The 17,748-nt window shown below is 33.1% G+C and overlaps 1 protein-coding gene across 1 annotated transcript in view; it reads right to left on the reverse strand.

Annotated features, from left to right (window-relative positions):
• dally (division abnormally delayed protein) overlaps window positions 1–17,748 on the reverse strand; it is a 248,011-nt gene that overhangs the window by 217,929 nt on the left and 12,334 nt on the right. The window contains exon 2 of the mRNA XM_033349048.2: window positions 13,216–13,356. Coding sequence (XP_033204939.2) covers window positions 13,216–13,356 — 141 coding nt within the window. The remainder of the gene's footprint in view (window positions 1–13,215; window positions 13,357–17,748) is intronic.

Consider the following 17,748-nt stretch of genomic DNA (forward strand, 5'->3'; position numbering starts at 1 on the left):
TATCGATGAAGCCTGAATATTTAATGGAACTATTCTTAACATTTATTATGTGTTTAAAAAGGTAATCCGCGCTGTGTATTATTTTGTTTACTAATATATATTTCTAGTAAATATCTTGTAACCTCTATATACATTTTCAGATCAGTTTCAAACGTTATCGATATAATCAGAGCAACCCCGTGTTTGATCATTGCGAGGACAAAATTTTCAAATATTTCACTAAATATATTATGCTCTTCGCGGGCTGCTCTCAAACAGCAGCGTAAACAAATTTTCATATGCGATTGATTAACGTATTTTACAAATTTGAAAATTGTACTTTTACGAAAAACCGACTTAACGTGTGTCATTCGCTTTGAGCTTCTCAGGGCGTAACAATTTTTCTACTCGAAGGTATCAAAGAACTCGTCGATTGAAGAATAATCATAAATACAAATACATACCAAATATTGTCCATTTATTTCCTACCAATCTCGTTAGCTAATATTTGGTAAAGAAACGATGTGTAAGTAATTACAGAATGTATCAAAGGAATGTATGAAGGGGTTTTATGTGTTTAGAAGAATTCTCGGTGAATCAATTTGTCTTGATACAGATAGCACTGACAAATGAATCCAGGAGTTGTGTGTACGATTAGCTATACGCGAATGATAAATGCTTGCTCGTTTATTTTGATCTTTTCATCGGATGATACTCATCTAAGAAAATGCAAATTATTTTGTATAGTAAAAACAATTCAATAATAACGCTACCTTTGGCATTCTCTTAGAGAACAAGAGAAAAGAAGGGCATCAAGATCGTTCGTAGGTTGCTTTTTTCAAGAAAACTTGAAGAAAATGGAAACTTGAGTTATTCGTAAAGATGCAAGTTGACAGGAAGAAATTAATTATCCTTTTCACTAGATAGCTGTTCAAAGTTATAGTTACGTTAACTAACATCCAAGATCGTTAGATAGACGATTCGTGCAGAAAGTAATATTTCAGAAGCGCATTCTCGTATGTCGAAGAAGCAAAATGTAAATTTCTGATACGACGATAAATTACGTAGCTTACAAATTGACAGAGCCGTGTGTTTCTAGAACGATAAATATACAGTTACGAACGTAAATTTCATTTGGAATAAAGCAATAAACCTCCCGTAATTTATCACGGCGCGTAATAAATTACTAGTTGCTCCAAGCCAAAATCGTTTGACGTATTACTTTTTTGCTACGAACGCGAATTATACGCAGCTTAAGACGTAATGATATTGAGAAAATAATAGGACGATAGGTTTGTTTAATGAGCGATAAGTGATAAAAAATTGCCAGAGCGAACAAAAGGTATAAATGTCCTTGATAGGATTTAAAGGATTTCCTTGATAATCTTCATTAAAACAGAGAAAAGATTCTTTATATGGGTAGATTGAAAAACTGTCGTTTTAATATTTGAGATACATATATATTGAGAATATTTGAAAAATTTGTCGTTTTAAATATTTCAGAATGTACGTGGGACGCGACAAAATTTTATATTCTATATCTTATATTTTCGTTCTTTAGCTATTATAGCAAAATAATGAAACGACACGATTGACAATAATCCCCGAAATTTGTATGTAAATGTGTACATGCTATTAATACATTTCTTCGTGTACTACATTCCTTCGTATATCTGCTGATTATTACCAGAACATCATAGTACCCTCTTGAGATTAGTTGAAAATAGAGCTGAGACATTTAAAAACAAAATGAATTTGTTAATTTATTAAAACATGTGTATTTCATGACAGATAACTAATAGATACGTTTATTAATATTCTACATATATATACTACATTTATACAGAAAATGATTATTATCGAATAGTCGTGAGATCTTTTGAATTCATTATATGGAAATAAATTAGTGACTTGTCGTAGAAATATTGTTCGTCCACATCTTGTGAAATCTAAGTTGTTGTAAATGCTACAGATGGTCCTTGACTTTTTCTTTATACGATATAACAATCACATTTATATCTAATTTGTTTTCTACATCGTTTGTATTTACATCGTATTTACATCCACTTCATAAATTCGTCAAAAGGAATATCTTTATTTATTGTATTTGGCGTATACAGAGACATTTTCAAGAAATATAATTCACTTTTATCATTTTATGTTCTTGAAAGGGACCAATGTACAATTTGCGACCAATTTTATAATAGTTGTTGACTGAGACAAATACGATACAAGAATAATTATTAACAGTAAACTTTGAATTTGTCTGATTTTCTACGTCATTTATTTACGTACTAAGAGGATAAAAATCGATTGAAAAGTTAGCAGGCTTCTTCGCAAAGAAATACGAATACGAATTGGAATATAATGGAAAAAGCAATCTACGAGATTTTTCCGATATAATTTTCCACAGACCTTGTACGGTTGTCTGGCAAGTCGAAGGCGACAACTACAAACGTATAATACAGGAAAATCAACAAGAGAGTAATAAAGAATGCCGTACCGTTACGTTTCACGCCATTATTCAATCTTTCAGATATTCAGAAATATGATTTATGTTCTCTGCCTTAGGAATCTGCGCTGTATTTCCCAGTTGCGATGGCTACGATTTATCGCTTCGCTACCAAACTTGTATTTTCATTCCCTTCTTTCGCAAAAAGATCTACTTCAGAAGTTTAATGCAACCGCGCGTAACCTGTGTCCATACATATTCAGCTTTGTTAATTTAATTTATGGAACTGTCATACAAAGTGTATTACGGTCACGTTGAAAGAAGTAATCGATCGTGAAACGACATCTTTCGAGCACTTTATTCATCGGTATGGTGATTTTACATCGCTTATCTTCCTTTTTCTTTTTTCTCCTACAGAAATAGGAATATTATGATCGTAACTTCCATTTTTAAATATGATTAACGGTAATTATGATTAGCTGTAACGGAATAATATTATGAATGAAATATTTATTTACTTAAGGAAGTCATTATTCTTTTTTTTTTTTCAAAATCCTAATCCGCACTTGGTGGTGTACACATCCGCTCAAAAGTATATGAACGTTTGCTTACTTTTTACAGAATGCAATTTAGTTACGGTATTACAAACAAAAAGAACCACAATTTCATCCTCTAGTGGCAAGCTAATGATCCGTATATACTTGAGCGCTTATTATTCGCCAATTTAAAATCATATTCTGTTCCGAAAAAAAAATAATTTTAGATTCTACGTTGATTAAAGATAGTTTTCTCTCTTTGGTATTATAAGCCACTTGGAAAAGAACGCCGTACATAAAATTAATTTGTTTTCTGCATTTAAATCTTGTCCAATGTTAACAATTTTACTACGATAATTAAATATCGCAAAATAAACAAGATTATGTTCCAAACACTCGATCATCAAATACTACTCTTCCTTAACCCTCTGAGTGTTCAGTTTGTACATCGTTTATGAGCGTTTATCGGTTCACGAAAGTATTCAATCACTTACTATAGCAAACTGTTTTGTACATATTATACGTGTTATATAAAATAATTTGAAATTTTCTTAACGCTATAATGAAGTATGTTATCATATATATATTGATGAAAGTTATTTAAAAATACATATGAAAGTTAGAAAATATTTATTGCGAATATGCAGTTACTGAAAGATTAGCATACAGTATGAATAACTATGTTGTAAACATATAATAAAAGCAATCCAACTAAATATCGAGACTTATTAATGTAATAAGTAACTGGCAAGTATGATTATATTAGTCATATCATGTCGTATGACTTGCAAAATTTTTTTTACAAGTGTTAAAATATTTTCACGATCCACAGTATATATTTTAAACAAATTAACGACGAATAATCACGAATTAACAGACTATATTTATAAATTTAGATTATTTATCTGAGAAAACTGAATGCTATCTTGAAATTAAGTACATCCCGATGCTCCTAGATGTTTGGTTATTTTAGTGAACACTCAAAGAGTTAAACACAGTCTACAAGAGGATTTTACACTTTCTGATCCTTATTAATCGTATTTTACATACATACATATATGTAATATAAATCGAGTATGGATATTAATTGAACGTCAATGCGATATTAGAGTGCAAAAGTTTTAAAAACCTGTTAATACGATCGTAGTTCCCTAATACGCATTTATAATTAGTAACGCGAGATATTTGCAGTGAACGTAAGGAAACTGAACGCGCGAAGCAATTGAAATGAAATATTCTTATCCAGGCGCCGATTTTACTAATTGGTCACGAGAGAACGATAAACACACGACAGAGACAACCGAAACTGACGGCGTTGCGCAACGCCGAGAGAAATTTTGTCCGACGTTCTGTCATGAGTTTAAAATAAATTACTGCGATGCAGGCCGATGACCTGGCCCGCCCAACACGTGCAAAAATCTTTTTCTCCCTCCAGCAGCTCGCCACACGCGGAGCCGAAAACGTGCTCGGAAGAACACGATCCAAGAACGAAGATTCTTAATTGAGAATGCTATCGCTAAGTAGCGATTTCTGTTTGATACTTCGTTCCATGTTCCTTCGAGATTTTCTAATACTGTACGAATTCAATCATTTCGAATGTGATTCGATATTTTAGCCACTACATGCTAAATACGAGTCCGAGTTGTGATTTGTCGGATAGTTAAGAAGAAGATTGCTGATTAATTTAGACATAGGTACCACATGAAAAGTGAAGTAAATCAGTTTTACATTATTTGTACATTTATATTTCTCATTTCTTATTAACGTTTTCTTTTTTTAATCCCTAGATACATGCTTTTAAACGTTAAACATATCCCATTACGCACTACTACCACAAATCTATCAAATATTCTGAATAGCATTTAAATTCACATTAATTGATATTAATTTAAAAATTCGACTGAATATATTCATATACTTTTCACACAAATTTATTAAATTAGCTGATCAATTGTTGATAGATCGCGGATATTCGTGCATTTATGAATAAAGTCAGAGGTACAAAAAAGCACAGAATGCTTATAATATGCAAAGACGTACAAAATATTCGAAATATCCTACTCGATAAAATATTTAATGGGCGAAACAAATCTCCCCTTAAGTTCTATTTCTTCAATTACATTGATAAAAATATATACAAATTTACGAAATCTAATTGTAAAACTAGCGTACCTAAAAATATAAAACTATAGCGTATGCGTATAAATTCGAAGAAATTTAAATTATTTCAAATCACGTCACTAGCCGCAATCTTCTTTTAGCAAAGTCAAAGGTAAAATTTAGGGATTCGCTATCGTCTCGAGCGGTCTATCGTAACTTTTCGCACTGCAATTATCCACGGAAATTCGACCCGACATAATTGAATCGTACAATTAAAAATATTACAAGCTCCGCGGCACTTAAGCTCGTAACTCTATCAACGATACCCTTTGCAGACACACGTAAAACACGAGTGCATAATGCTTGCTCCGAGGACGTTGTCACGTTCGCTGGCAACTTTTAATCGTGCATTTAACCCTTTCCCATCCACGGATAAGATATTTCGTGACGCAACCTGTCTTTCGTGCGACACTTTCGACGGGATATCAGGCGTGTCTTTTCATTAACATATCCCAGACAAACTTGAGATATCTTGTCTTTCGAATTTTACTGCCAGAGGCAGTTCGAAAGATATCTGGCATTTTCTATCTATTAGTCACCAAAGTTAATCCTACGATTCCAACGAAGGAAACTTCGCTTGCCTCTCATCATAAGTATAAAAACTATGATCGTCCAACTTAGACATTCGAAAGACTATCGAAAAAATTCACGTAGTCTTACCATCTTTTCTTTTTTTTTTTCTTAATTAAAAGTTTAAGGTCACGTGCACCTTGCAAGATTATTAGCGAGCAGAGTGAGATAAACACGCTTTATCTATACGACTATTGTAGATATTTGTACAAGTGAAATGGAAATGGAATTAATTATTACTATTTAGTTGTAACATTAATTTCTTACAGAGCATTGCTGAAGAAAATTATGAATATGTTTCAGACTTTAGACCGTCGATATCAGGGTTGCATAAGAAAGAAGTAACACAGAGAGCGGAGAGACAGGGCTATCTGGTTTAAAAGAATAAATAAATAAATAAAATTTTCAAATACTGAATAAAAGAAGAGGAATTATTACCCAATAACAAGACTACAATATTTAGAATCCTTGTACTGCTTTGTCGTGTGAGTTACCTTCTAATGTAGATATCTCGTCTGTGGATACAATGGGTTTAACAAGAAACCGATTTTAACAGAAAATCAAGATCATCTTGTATCAACGGTAGACAGTCTGATGTTCAATTTAACAATACATACGTTTTGCATCACAATGTACTTCGTATTACGCGCACAGCAGACAAACGCGATACAAATTAACTGCCACGGCATCCATTAAATATGCCCAAAACCAAACGAGCCGATCTCCGCTGCTCGATAGTCTTGATCCCAAATACTCGTTAAAATTTCGTTGAAAATGCGAGGGGATCGAATGCAACTGACGTGTACAAGCCGTAAATAGTCCGGAATGGAAACATTAATGTAATTCGATCTCGAGATAATTTTCCATATAGCCGGGCAAGACTCCATTGTTCGGCATTGTCCGCGCGAAACGTGTCTCACGCGTGTCGAGGCTCATGAATGCACCAGCAACAATAATAGCAACGCTCTCCTGCTGGGTAGAACTGCGAGTGCACTTAGAATCGCAGCGGTCGTACTTGTTGATGTTTTAACAACCCCACGTGCGAAAACGGAATGTAGAAGGCAACACTTTTAACCCCACTGATACCATCGACATTCTGCCTTTTAAAGGAATACATACCTGGAACGTGGGGTTCGCTCGATTTGCTCCAAGTCCGGATCGTTTTGCGGTTCGACCGCGACTTGCCAGCTAATTGCCCGTGTAATCGTATTGTTTGCGGTAGAAATATTAGTTACAGAAATGGATCGACTCGTTTTGAATCGATGTCATGGACCGTGTTCCGAGCTGAGATCGCTGCATCGAACAGTAAAGCGAAGGCAAGAATCAATCGAGTCTTTTAAAAGCCCGTTAACGATCGATTCCACTTTCTGTAAATTTCTCAATTTTGTTACCAAGATGCACGATTAACGTTCAATTTCGAAACAACAAACGATTTATTTCCATAAATTCGTTCATCGCAATGGTATGATATACCTAAATAGTAGCGAACTCTTCGTCCTCGGCAACTCTCTTAAAACACTAACATTCTCAAGTCTTAACAGGTCAAGATCATGTTGAGGCAACCGTGAGTTTCATAGCAATCGAGGTAAAGAAGGTACACAACGTTCTCAACTTTCATATCAACAGCGTTAATCCTCACTAAAAAGGTAACTCCGATCCGGTAGGTAGCTCAGAGGCAGTTATCGGCGACAAACGAGGACAAATGAAGACATTGTTAGAGAGCGTGTCCCGATACGAAACTCGCACCTTGCAAAGAAATAAATTTCTCGGCGTATTGTCGACGCGTAGCTAATCTCATTACGGCAAACAGAGTTACGGTACAGCTCGACAAAAGACACCCATACCCGCATGAACATTAGAATTGAATACGGCTAAAGTCTAGCCGCTTCTCTAGAGTTTTGTTAATTGAATAACACCTAGCGAGGCATCAACGCGTCCGTGATGCATCCACGATGCATCCGCTTTGCAACGGAGAAATATGGCCGCAGGGTGAAACAACCTTCTCGCGATAATTACTACTAGCACATTGCGTGGCCGAATGGGCTGGCCAGTCTCAAATTCGTGGCCCGGAGGTTTCGTGCAAGCTGTACTTTCCATAAAGGGAGGAAGAGAGAAAGAGAGAGGAGGAGGAGGAGGAGGAGGAGGAGAGAGCACCGAACAGCATAGCAAGTTGCAATGCACGCACAACCTTATACGGATGCGAGAAAGCGAGCTCTGCCTTTCCCTCTTTCCCCTCCCGCCTCAGCTGTTAACCCTCCTGATCCGGACCGTGGAACCCGGTCCTGGACATCAAACAGGACCAGATATGCTGTGTTGCGGCGCCAAACTGGTGTATGTGCGACTACGCTCCACTCTCTGGACCAGGTGCAATCGACAGGTCGCTGCCGTTGCAACCGCAGGATAACGTTCGTTTATCGATCGTCGTGGGATCGGAAACGAATACGGCTGTTCAAAATCTTCTCGAGATCGTTGCCCATCTCGCGTTACAACGTGTCTAATTTCGAAAATCTTTTGGCTCGCGATATTGCATTTTTATGTTTTCTCTGTTTTATTTCTTTTCTTTCCTTTTCTATGGAATGTTAATCTTTTCTTTACGTGGGTATACGTATACCATATACATATAGACGTTCTTAAATTATTGCCAATATACAAGATATAATTTAAATGAAACTCTTTACTCTAACTTTTGCCTTTGATCTTATTATAAATATTTTATTGCCTGTTTATGTAACACAGTGATATTATATAAATTAATATAATAGTAAATAATATTAGGTAAAATATATTAATATGAAGTAAATAATATTTTTCAAATATACGAAATGATACGAAGATATCGATGTATGACATTATATAACGTGTTATAATGCGCTATATCGTAAATTGCATTGATAGTAGAGTAAAACGTGCATATTTATAATTAGAGAAAGAATTTTGAAAGTTTTTAAATTAACCGTGTTCTAGGTTTGTTTCACAAAGAAATGACTACCACCCTTGCAGTGTCTTTTTACACAAAACTAAGATTCATACATATAAATAAAATCTAAATCAATATTATATTTCTCGTCAATAATCGTTCTGAACACTAACGATATGAAAGAACTGCAATTTTATAACTTATCATTTCGTATAAAAAAGGTAGATAATATATCTTGTTAATGCGTTTTACTCTTGAAAACGTAAAAACGCACGTCTTTACGCTTACACTAGCCATAGATACTTGCAATGGCTAAATCCTCTTAAGCCCAACGAACTGTAACAAAAGCATTACAGAACAATAAAGGAATCCGAAGTCAAAGAGACAATGGCGAACGAAGTTACTAAATAGATCGTCTTCGCTCCGCAAAGCTTTTCTATTCTTACGATGGAACGTCAAGAGAGAGAACCTACGCAAGAACTTCGCCAGGATTAGAAACCGACTATTTTCAGTTTATTTCTCATACTTCGCTTCCTATTCTTTTTCCTTCCACCTTTCTCTATTTTCTCCGCTTTTGGTTACTATTATTTTCCAAGCTACTAATATTTATTTTCTTACTCGTGGCATTCGTAAACGATTTAAACTAGCAATTTAATTTCGAAATATCTTGAAAGATATCAAAACTAAAAGATAAATAATATATTTAGATCGAAACTTAATAAATGATTCTCAATTATCGTTTGGATAATTAAGCTTTCAACGTTTGGACAGAAAAGTCTCGGATTATCAAGTTAAAGGTAACAGGCTGGAATATCATAATGATCAATTCTAACGTAACAATGTTTCCGATATGTCAAATTTTGATGTAATATTTATTTCCTAAGGAACAGAAAATTTTGTATAAATAAATCATTTTTCACTGAAACTGTTGTTCAAATAATACAAGGTTGCATGTAAAATTCATGAATTAAGCAATTTTAAAGTGATCTACCGGTCCTTTACTCAAAAATTGCCAAATTAATAATTTCGATAGGCAGTTTCATCGAAAAATGAATAAGCTAAAACGAATATATTATGAAACATAGAATCACAAAAGCTTCGATAAATCATATTTGTGCCAGTGACAATGAAAGCCACCTGAGTCATATATTTTTCGTTTCGAGATATTTAAAGTTTCGCGAATTCTGAATTCTGTTAACGACGTAACAACCGACTCAATGCAACGGTATCATCAATTGTTACTGCTTTGCAAAGATATTTTCAGATTGTTACAACGTTAATAAACGTAACTCAAAATGAATGATAAATTTATTTTTTAAGATCTTCGATTTAGGTCACTTTCATAATCACCGACACACTTATACAAATCATTACGCGCGTATATGTTACATCTAACAAACTTGATAAGCGCGCAAATTTAAAAAATTGAAACGCATGACGCGAGACATTTTTATAAAAACTTTACGAAACGATATTGTTTAGCATGTATTCAATATGCGATCACATACAGGGTTTCTTATACTTCTGACGAGAATTCTCAGCTTTCTCCCCGCATCGGTATCGAATCGGGGAACTTCGCGGAAGACAATAGCCAAGTTTCGAGAGTTCGGCATTGCTCGCGTTTCTTATTCCAACGATCGCGTAGTTTTAGCTACGCTATTTCCCAGTTCCTGCTTACGAATTTAAATTTACCTCGACCACGCGTTTACAGAGACCATTCCGTGAAATTCAGCCGGAGACCCGTACCATTTTTACGTCATATCGCGAAGCGAATCGAGCAGCGAAGGAAAAAAGTCACCGGCAGAGGAATAGAGGGGTGAAAATGGAAAAGAGTAACGAAAAGGGACCGAACGAGGGTGTGGAACGCGTAGAAAGAGACGAAAGTAAAAAAATTTCGAAAGCTGCAACGCGAGCTGAACGTGTCTAGAAAGAAGACAGAATAGACGAGGGGAAGCTGAAGGGCACGCGCCAGGAAGAGAAACTGAAAGAAAAGCTAGGAAAACCACCACCACCACAGCCACAACCGCTACCGGCATCGGCGGTACATCTATAGAGTATTGCTATCGAGAGCTCGATTCATATTTAGTCGCGCTCGTTCGTTTCCCGCCAAGACTTTTTCAAGCGGTTACGGTTTTTGCTTTTCCAGAAATTTTCCAACGATGCTGCTGGTAGGCATACTTTAACAAATGCACAATTTAAGAGGAAGAAAATATTCGGGATTTACTAAAACTCGATGGATCATGAGCCTTTACAGTTGAAAGACATTTTAGTATCTCGTTCCACCAATCCTTAATAATTAAAAATTAGATTCGTGAGAAACAAATTTATTTTACTGTCACTAAGAAATAAATATATCGATATACATTTATATTTTATGTCTTAAATATCTTTTGAAATAGTCGAACGATTACCTTTTTTTTTATTCGCACTCCAAACTCTAATTGAACAATCGGTGCATTTTTTCTGGAGTGAAACATCCCATGAATTTTTTATTGAAAGATATCAAAGTAATCGCCACATGGTCTAGATCGTTGTCATCATATCATTTTGTATATTTCATATATATATTTGAGTATGTATTTCTTTTTAAATGCGACGCCTATAAAGTTTACACGAATTGATCGTGTTAGAATATTTTCTAAAAGAAAGAAAATATTTTTGAATACAAAGTAAAGTGGACAAATTTATGAAACTCATATGCTGACTATGGATAAATATGTACGGATAGGTACAACAATATGCAAGGATAAGCATACGTGTAAAGATAATGTAAAACATCAAACATAAGATATATTTCATAACATTTCGAAGATAAAACATACTTTTATTCAAGTTTCGCTTCTTTGTCCGTATCAAACATAAAGTATAAATGTCCTTGCCCTATTCACATGACACAAAAAGAACTGTGCCAAGAAAATTGTCGTTTCGAGCACAAAGGATTAAAATTCTTCCGCTTTACTCTGTGATAAAAATTTTTCGAATTTTACGACGCGAACTTTTAATTAAGATATTATGAATCGACGATGGACAATTATCTACATATTATAAAGTGAAGTATCAGATAATTTATTTAAACACAGGTAAATTACTTTTACACAGTTTCGTCCATAGAGAGCTCTATAATTTTTAACTGTGGCAACAATATGCTCTTTATTTTAAGATATCATTCTGTAAATATTAAGTTTGAATTTAAAAATTTCGCATAGCTTTTCCTTCAGTCCTTTAATAATAATAATAAAATAAGTCCCAAATTTTTATCTTTAAGATGAATTTTCTCCGTCTTCGTTTTTCTTCCAACATGAATATGTAACACGATATCTAATATTATGTATCTGCTACTAAATAGACACATTTACGGTAGCAATGAAATTGATTAATTTACACAGGAATAAGATTCACAGTACGTCCGATCACAAATATGGTGATAACAAAGGGAAGAAGAAGAATTCCTAGCAAACAACTTGAAAGAAGAATATTCCGACGAGGATGAATTTAGTAAATCACCAACTGCGGTACTTATCCAAAGTCGTGGAGAAATGCTAGATCTAGATGGAAAACAAGAAGAAGCAATGGAGAAAGATAAGATGATAGAAGCGGTGAAGGGGATAAAGGAAGATAGACAGAGAAAGTGCGAGATAGGAGCGAGCAAGGAAGAGAAGAAGAAAGAGAATGTGCGCACGTTCCAGTTGGCACGTAAAAATAGTTACCTCGGTTTGGCTTTGCCAATTTAAGAAACTGTTTCGCTCAATCCCATTTCTGGAACTTTCAGCAAGGCTACAAAATGCCCCATTCGAACGAACTGTCGTTACTATGCTGTTTCTCTCCTTCCCACCCAATCAACAAAGAGAAGACAGATAGATCAACCTCGTGGTTATGGCAATCGCTCACTGCTGTCTGTTAATTTCACCTCACGAGAAACCTACTTGTTATCTTATGCCATTATTGCAATAGAAATTGTATATCGCTACAAGACAATGAGGGAACCAGGTTCGTGCATAATTCGAAAAAAAAAACAAATTTTGGAGATGAGAAATATATCGCTATCAGGTGTAATAATTAAATTAAATATTATTCGCACATATAACAATTACTTGTTCGGGTAAAGCACCTAACATTGTCAATAGCGAATTTAATGCATCGATAAGAAAATAATAAAAATAAAGAAAAATTGATAATGGTGTTAATGATTTGTAACAGTATCTCAAACTTCCTCTTGAGATATTTTGACTATCAGATTAAAAGATAAAGGCATACTCTGGTACATAATTAACTACGTTATGAAACAAAACCAATTAAAAATTATAATTGTTAATTCTAAAATAAATACAATATTGGTATTGACAAAATACGTTTCCAATGTTTATAACGATGTCTCGTTTTTTTATCTTAGACTACTTTAGATATTAGACTCAAGAGTATCTATAACAAATTAGATCCTTAAATAGTAATATATTGTAGCTGGTTTACGTCCTTTCGTCTTGAAACATATTCCATTAGAAGATATTTTTTACAAAAAATATAACGAAAGAATATTTCCATTTTTTACTCGCTTGTTGAAAGGTTTTAATTACTCCACTTATAGTAGAATATGTTGGACTTACCCCTTAGTGCATCCGCCGTTATTGCCAGAAGACCTTGCAAACTTCTGCTGTGGTGATGGATCAAGTCATGAAAATCTGCCCTGGCTTGATGTCTTAACTGTTCCTCAGTCTCCCGGTTGCAGCACATGCCATCACAAGTTGCTGAAATAAAATTTGATGTTTAAGTTTATACCCAAAGTTCTTGAATACTTCGTCCAAGATACATATACATATAGGTAAGTTATATAATTACAAAATTTTCTAAATTATTTTATTAATAGCAAATATTCTAGTAGTATTATTATGTTCTTACTTATGCAACGACTAACTTACATGGTAATTGAAATAGCAAGATTAAGCGTTATTTCTTTGCTGAAAATAATCATTAATTATTTTTTCTTGTAATAAAAAATACCAAAATATGATTCAATTTAATGTTATTTACGCGTTATGGTTTTATAGTACATTGTAGCTCCTATTAAAGTTATATTTAATTTCTATTATCAAAAATTTCAACAATTTTTTAAACTATTCTTATTCTACCTTTCTGAAGGTAACAAATGTATAGCATTAATTATGTGATTGTCATAGAGTAAGAAGGGTGGAAAAGTGTGTATGTCGGGGCTGAGAATGTGCGACAGAGATACATGAAGTTTGCATATGGTAATTAAGAAAAAATTGTAAACCAAGTCCAATAAGTAATATATATGTATATATTCTATTCCTTTACATAATGGAAAGCCTCTTCTGAAAATATTATATCAAGAATGTTAATTTACATTAATTTCTTGAAAGTATTGTTTTGTAGAATATTGCACGGATACATTTATTGACAATAACTTTCTCAAAAAAACGATATGTAGGATAAGTCACTGTTTGTAAAATTTTACAAACATTAATTTGGAAAATTTAGAAAAATAAAAAGCAATTTTTATCGTCTAATTTAAAAATTTTATAATGATTTGCAAAAATGATTTTAATTTCGAACTTTTCTAACTTAAAAAAAATGCATCTTTTTAAACATCTTTTTAAAAGCAGTGCATAAATTACGCATGTATTAAAAAAATAAAAAACTACAAGCTTGTAAAATAATGTGTGTGCAGGTATATTATAAATTACAATCAAATGAGTATGAAAGAAGAAACAGACGCTTGTTTACAAATGAAAGAACAAATTAAGAATGTTTTCGTCGCGCCTTATCTTTTCTTATAATGATCAAGATTATCTTCGTATTGCTTTTTTTCACTTCATTAGCAAACCAAAGTTTTTATCTACTTTCATTAATCATACCAAAATGTGTTACTATCTAATGTTAAAAAATTTGTATCTTGTACTACAAATTAAATAATCTAATATTTAGAAAAAATATCCTGTTTCCAACTGTTAACAATTCATATTAATAAATTTAAGAAAACTTAGATTGGCCATGACTATCTGCTATTATTAACGATGAAATAAAAAAATCAGAATTGCACTTTTAAATATATAAATACCTAGTAAATATGTTTACAAATTTTACAATAGTAAAAATTATAAAATATATTCCATTTAGTTAAATCTAAGTAATATTTTGAGAATTTTTATTTACTTCACATATGGAAATATATTCTATTTCTAATATGGAAATTGTAAAAATAAAATATGATTTAATATTTGATAATATTTATGGTAATATCTAAAATAACACAGAACAAAAATTATAAGCAATATTGAAACATTAAAAAATTAGAAATTATGAATTGTTCCTTCAAAATATATGCTTCCTCTACAATATAATATTCTATTTTTGCGTGCAAATTACAACATTATAAACAAGTACAATGTATACGTATTAGTCAAAGTGTCGATGACGAAAGCTGTTGTAAGAACGAAATAAGTATAGGGAACAAATGTTTAAGTTCGGTATACGGTCGTCTTCGAAACACATAGTAATTCTCACTGGGGAATTATTCAGGAAGTCACGGTAATGATAATACATTTCAAAAGAAAAGTGTGTAGCAAATAGCAATTTACCTCGTGGCAAATAGTACCTACACCAGCTTATACGCCAATTTAAAAGAGATCGAAGCACCATTAAAGCTTAACAAACGACGCGTCATCGAGGTAAATAGAGTTCGCTGCTTTATGGAGCACGTAGTAGACAGGATTGGTCGTTGAACGTTTCAACGTTAATCGATCGAGCAAAGGTGAAAAACGATTTCAATAATCGTTCGACGGTTCTTTCTACAGCCCAATTTACCGTGACACGAAAACGCGAAGTGGACGTCTTGCATCCCGTGGCGTCTCCTCGTGCAATTACAGCACCACGACGATTGCTCGATAAAATACGATAGACTTGCATCTACGTCGCAAGGGTCGTGAACGGACAAATAGAACGAGGCTAACGGGATCCTCAAGAGATCCTGGCTCGTTCGAATAGGTCCTTCTGGCCTCATTCTACTTTTCACATCATCCTACCCGCCACCAATTGTTCGTCCTTACTGCAAACCTACATACGTGCGCCCCATTTTACCCAACGTGCGCCAACGTCCATGCATATAATTCCATCCCTCATGGTCATTGCGTGAAAGTTTTTACACGATCACGTGGTGTGCCTTAAAACGAAGCGAAATATCAAGAGAAACGTTTAAAGCTGCATAAAATAAAATAGCTTTAGGAGTGTGTGTCAATTTTCTATAATTTTAAATTTAAAACAATACGTTTATAAAGATTGTTTGGCGTTTGAAATACTTTCGGAATTTTGTATTGTTTACAACAGAAAAATGCATCCTTTATTCATCGTTTGAAATATCAAATCAATGTTTAAGTTAATACTCGAATGTCCTTGTACTTATTGAGATTATCACTTGTTTGTGATCAATTGGTTTTAGGTTTTAGCTCTAATATTGTTTATAAATAAATTATTACATTCTTATTAAACATCGAAACGAACAATGAACGGGATATTTTTTTAAACTTACACAAATTAGAAGTAATGCAAGTATGAAAAGTAGGAATTCCAGACGCGTTTCGGATGCTTGGTGACTTTGGAACAAAACGAAAGATTCTAAGAATATTAATCGAGAAAGACGTACAGTGTGTCTGTACCACGATTTGAAAATATATCGCAAATAGAAACACGAATATCTATCTTCTACTGTCGTATCTTAGAATATAACATTTTATAATTGGTCGAAGGTAATCTTATAACTGATAGTAAGTACATCAATCATCAATGTTTCTTTTTAAAGAGAATAGTACTATCATAATTATGATTTGATAAAGTGATGATTTATTGCTATCTTTTAACAAGAAATAACGTTCAATATAGGCTATTAAGGCAAAATTAAATACGTTGATAATTAAAAAAAGAAATTATCTCTTTCCTTTTGTATCATGTATAAGAATATTTTATAATCTTAAAGCAAAGTTGCAATATTATAAAAATAAATATTACACTTTACCAGTCTAAATGAATGATTTAAAATTCGGCTAAAACCTAGTTTTATAGTTAGGAGCTAAATATAAATAATTCTGAAAATAGTTAGATAACATATTTGATTTAGAAAACTTATGATCACATACACACAAAATAGGAAAGAATTTTGAAGTTAAAAAATTCGAAGAAATGTATAATAATCATTTTATGTGTACCTAATTGGACAAAATATCGCGTAACAGGAACTATAAAACCAAATTAGCTTTCATAATTGCTGTACACTCACAGAGTTAAAAAAATGAGTTATTGTTCAACTGTTAGTAAATTCGAGAATGACAGCGAATTTAATTTATTATGTATATAAAATAAATTACACTTTACTAACTTTATAAACAGTCTTATAATTAGAAACTGATTCCATAAAAAGCAATAAATTATAACAGAAATACAACGATGCAAAATTTAAATTTTAAATTTAGTTTAATATTCTGTAAAAACTTCTCTAAACATTATTTCTATATTTTCGGCTATATTAAAACCATTTGAAGGAAATAACGAAAGTGAAACGTATTAAACACAAAATGCTTCCAACCAACAAACCAAAACGCTAATTGTCTCTTATCGTGTTCCCGATATAAAGTATATCGTACAAGAAAATTTTTCATAACGTCCTAAAATTAACATCTTTGATAAAATTGAAAGATAATTAAAAATACTAAAAATTTCATCAATTTACGTACTAAACAATTAGGTCCAATAATACATTATTAAATTTCGTATCATTTAGTAGTATCTTCGTGTGAGAAAAGTGAAATGTAGAACCTTATAAGAAAACGCTTCATTGGAAAGTAAGCATATGTGTAAATATTTTTTCTAGTCGCTTTTAAGGACACTTAACGAATCAAAATTCTGCGACGTAACGTAGCAATATAACATGCATACACATTTTGTTACAACACTCACAAGGATGAGCATCAGACGATTCCCTCAATTTAATTTCATTTAGGACCACTTAAACGGTCACAGTGCAACAACCGCCAAAATACCAGAAGGCGACCGAGCACACCATTTGGGAAATTTAAAAGACTTAAATGTACGCTACAAATTACTTTTGCCAGCGATATTAGTCCAACCTT

The sequence above is a fragment of the Bombus vancouverensis genome, chromosome 3 (genome assembly GCF_051014615.1).
Source record: "Bombus vancouverensis nearcticus chromosome 3, iyBomVanc1_principal, whole genome shotgun sequence".
NCBI lineage: Eukaryota > Metazoa > Arthropoda > Insecta > Hymenoptera > Apidae > Bombus > Bombus vancouverensis.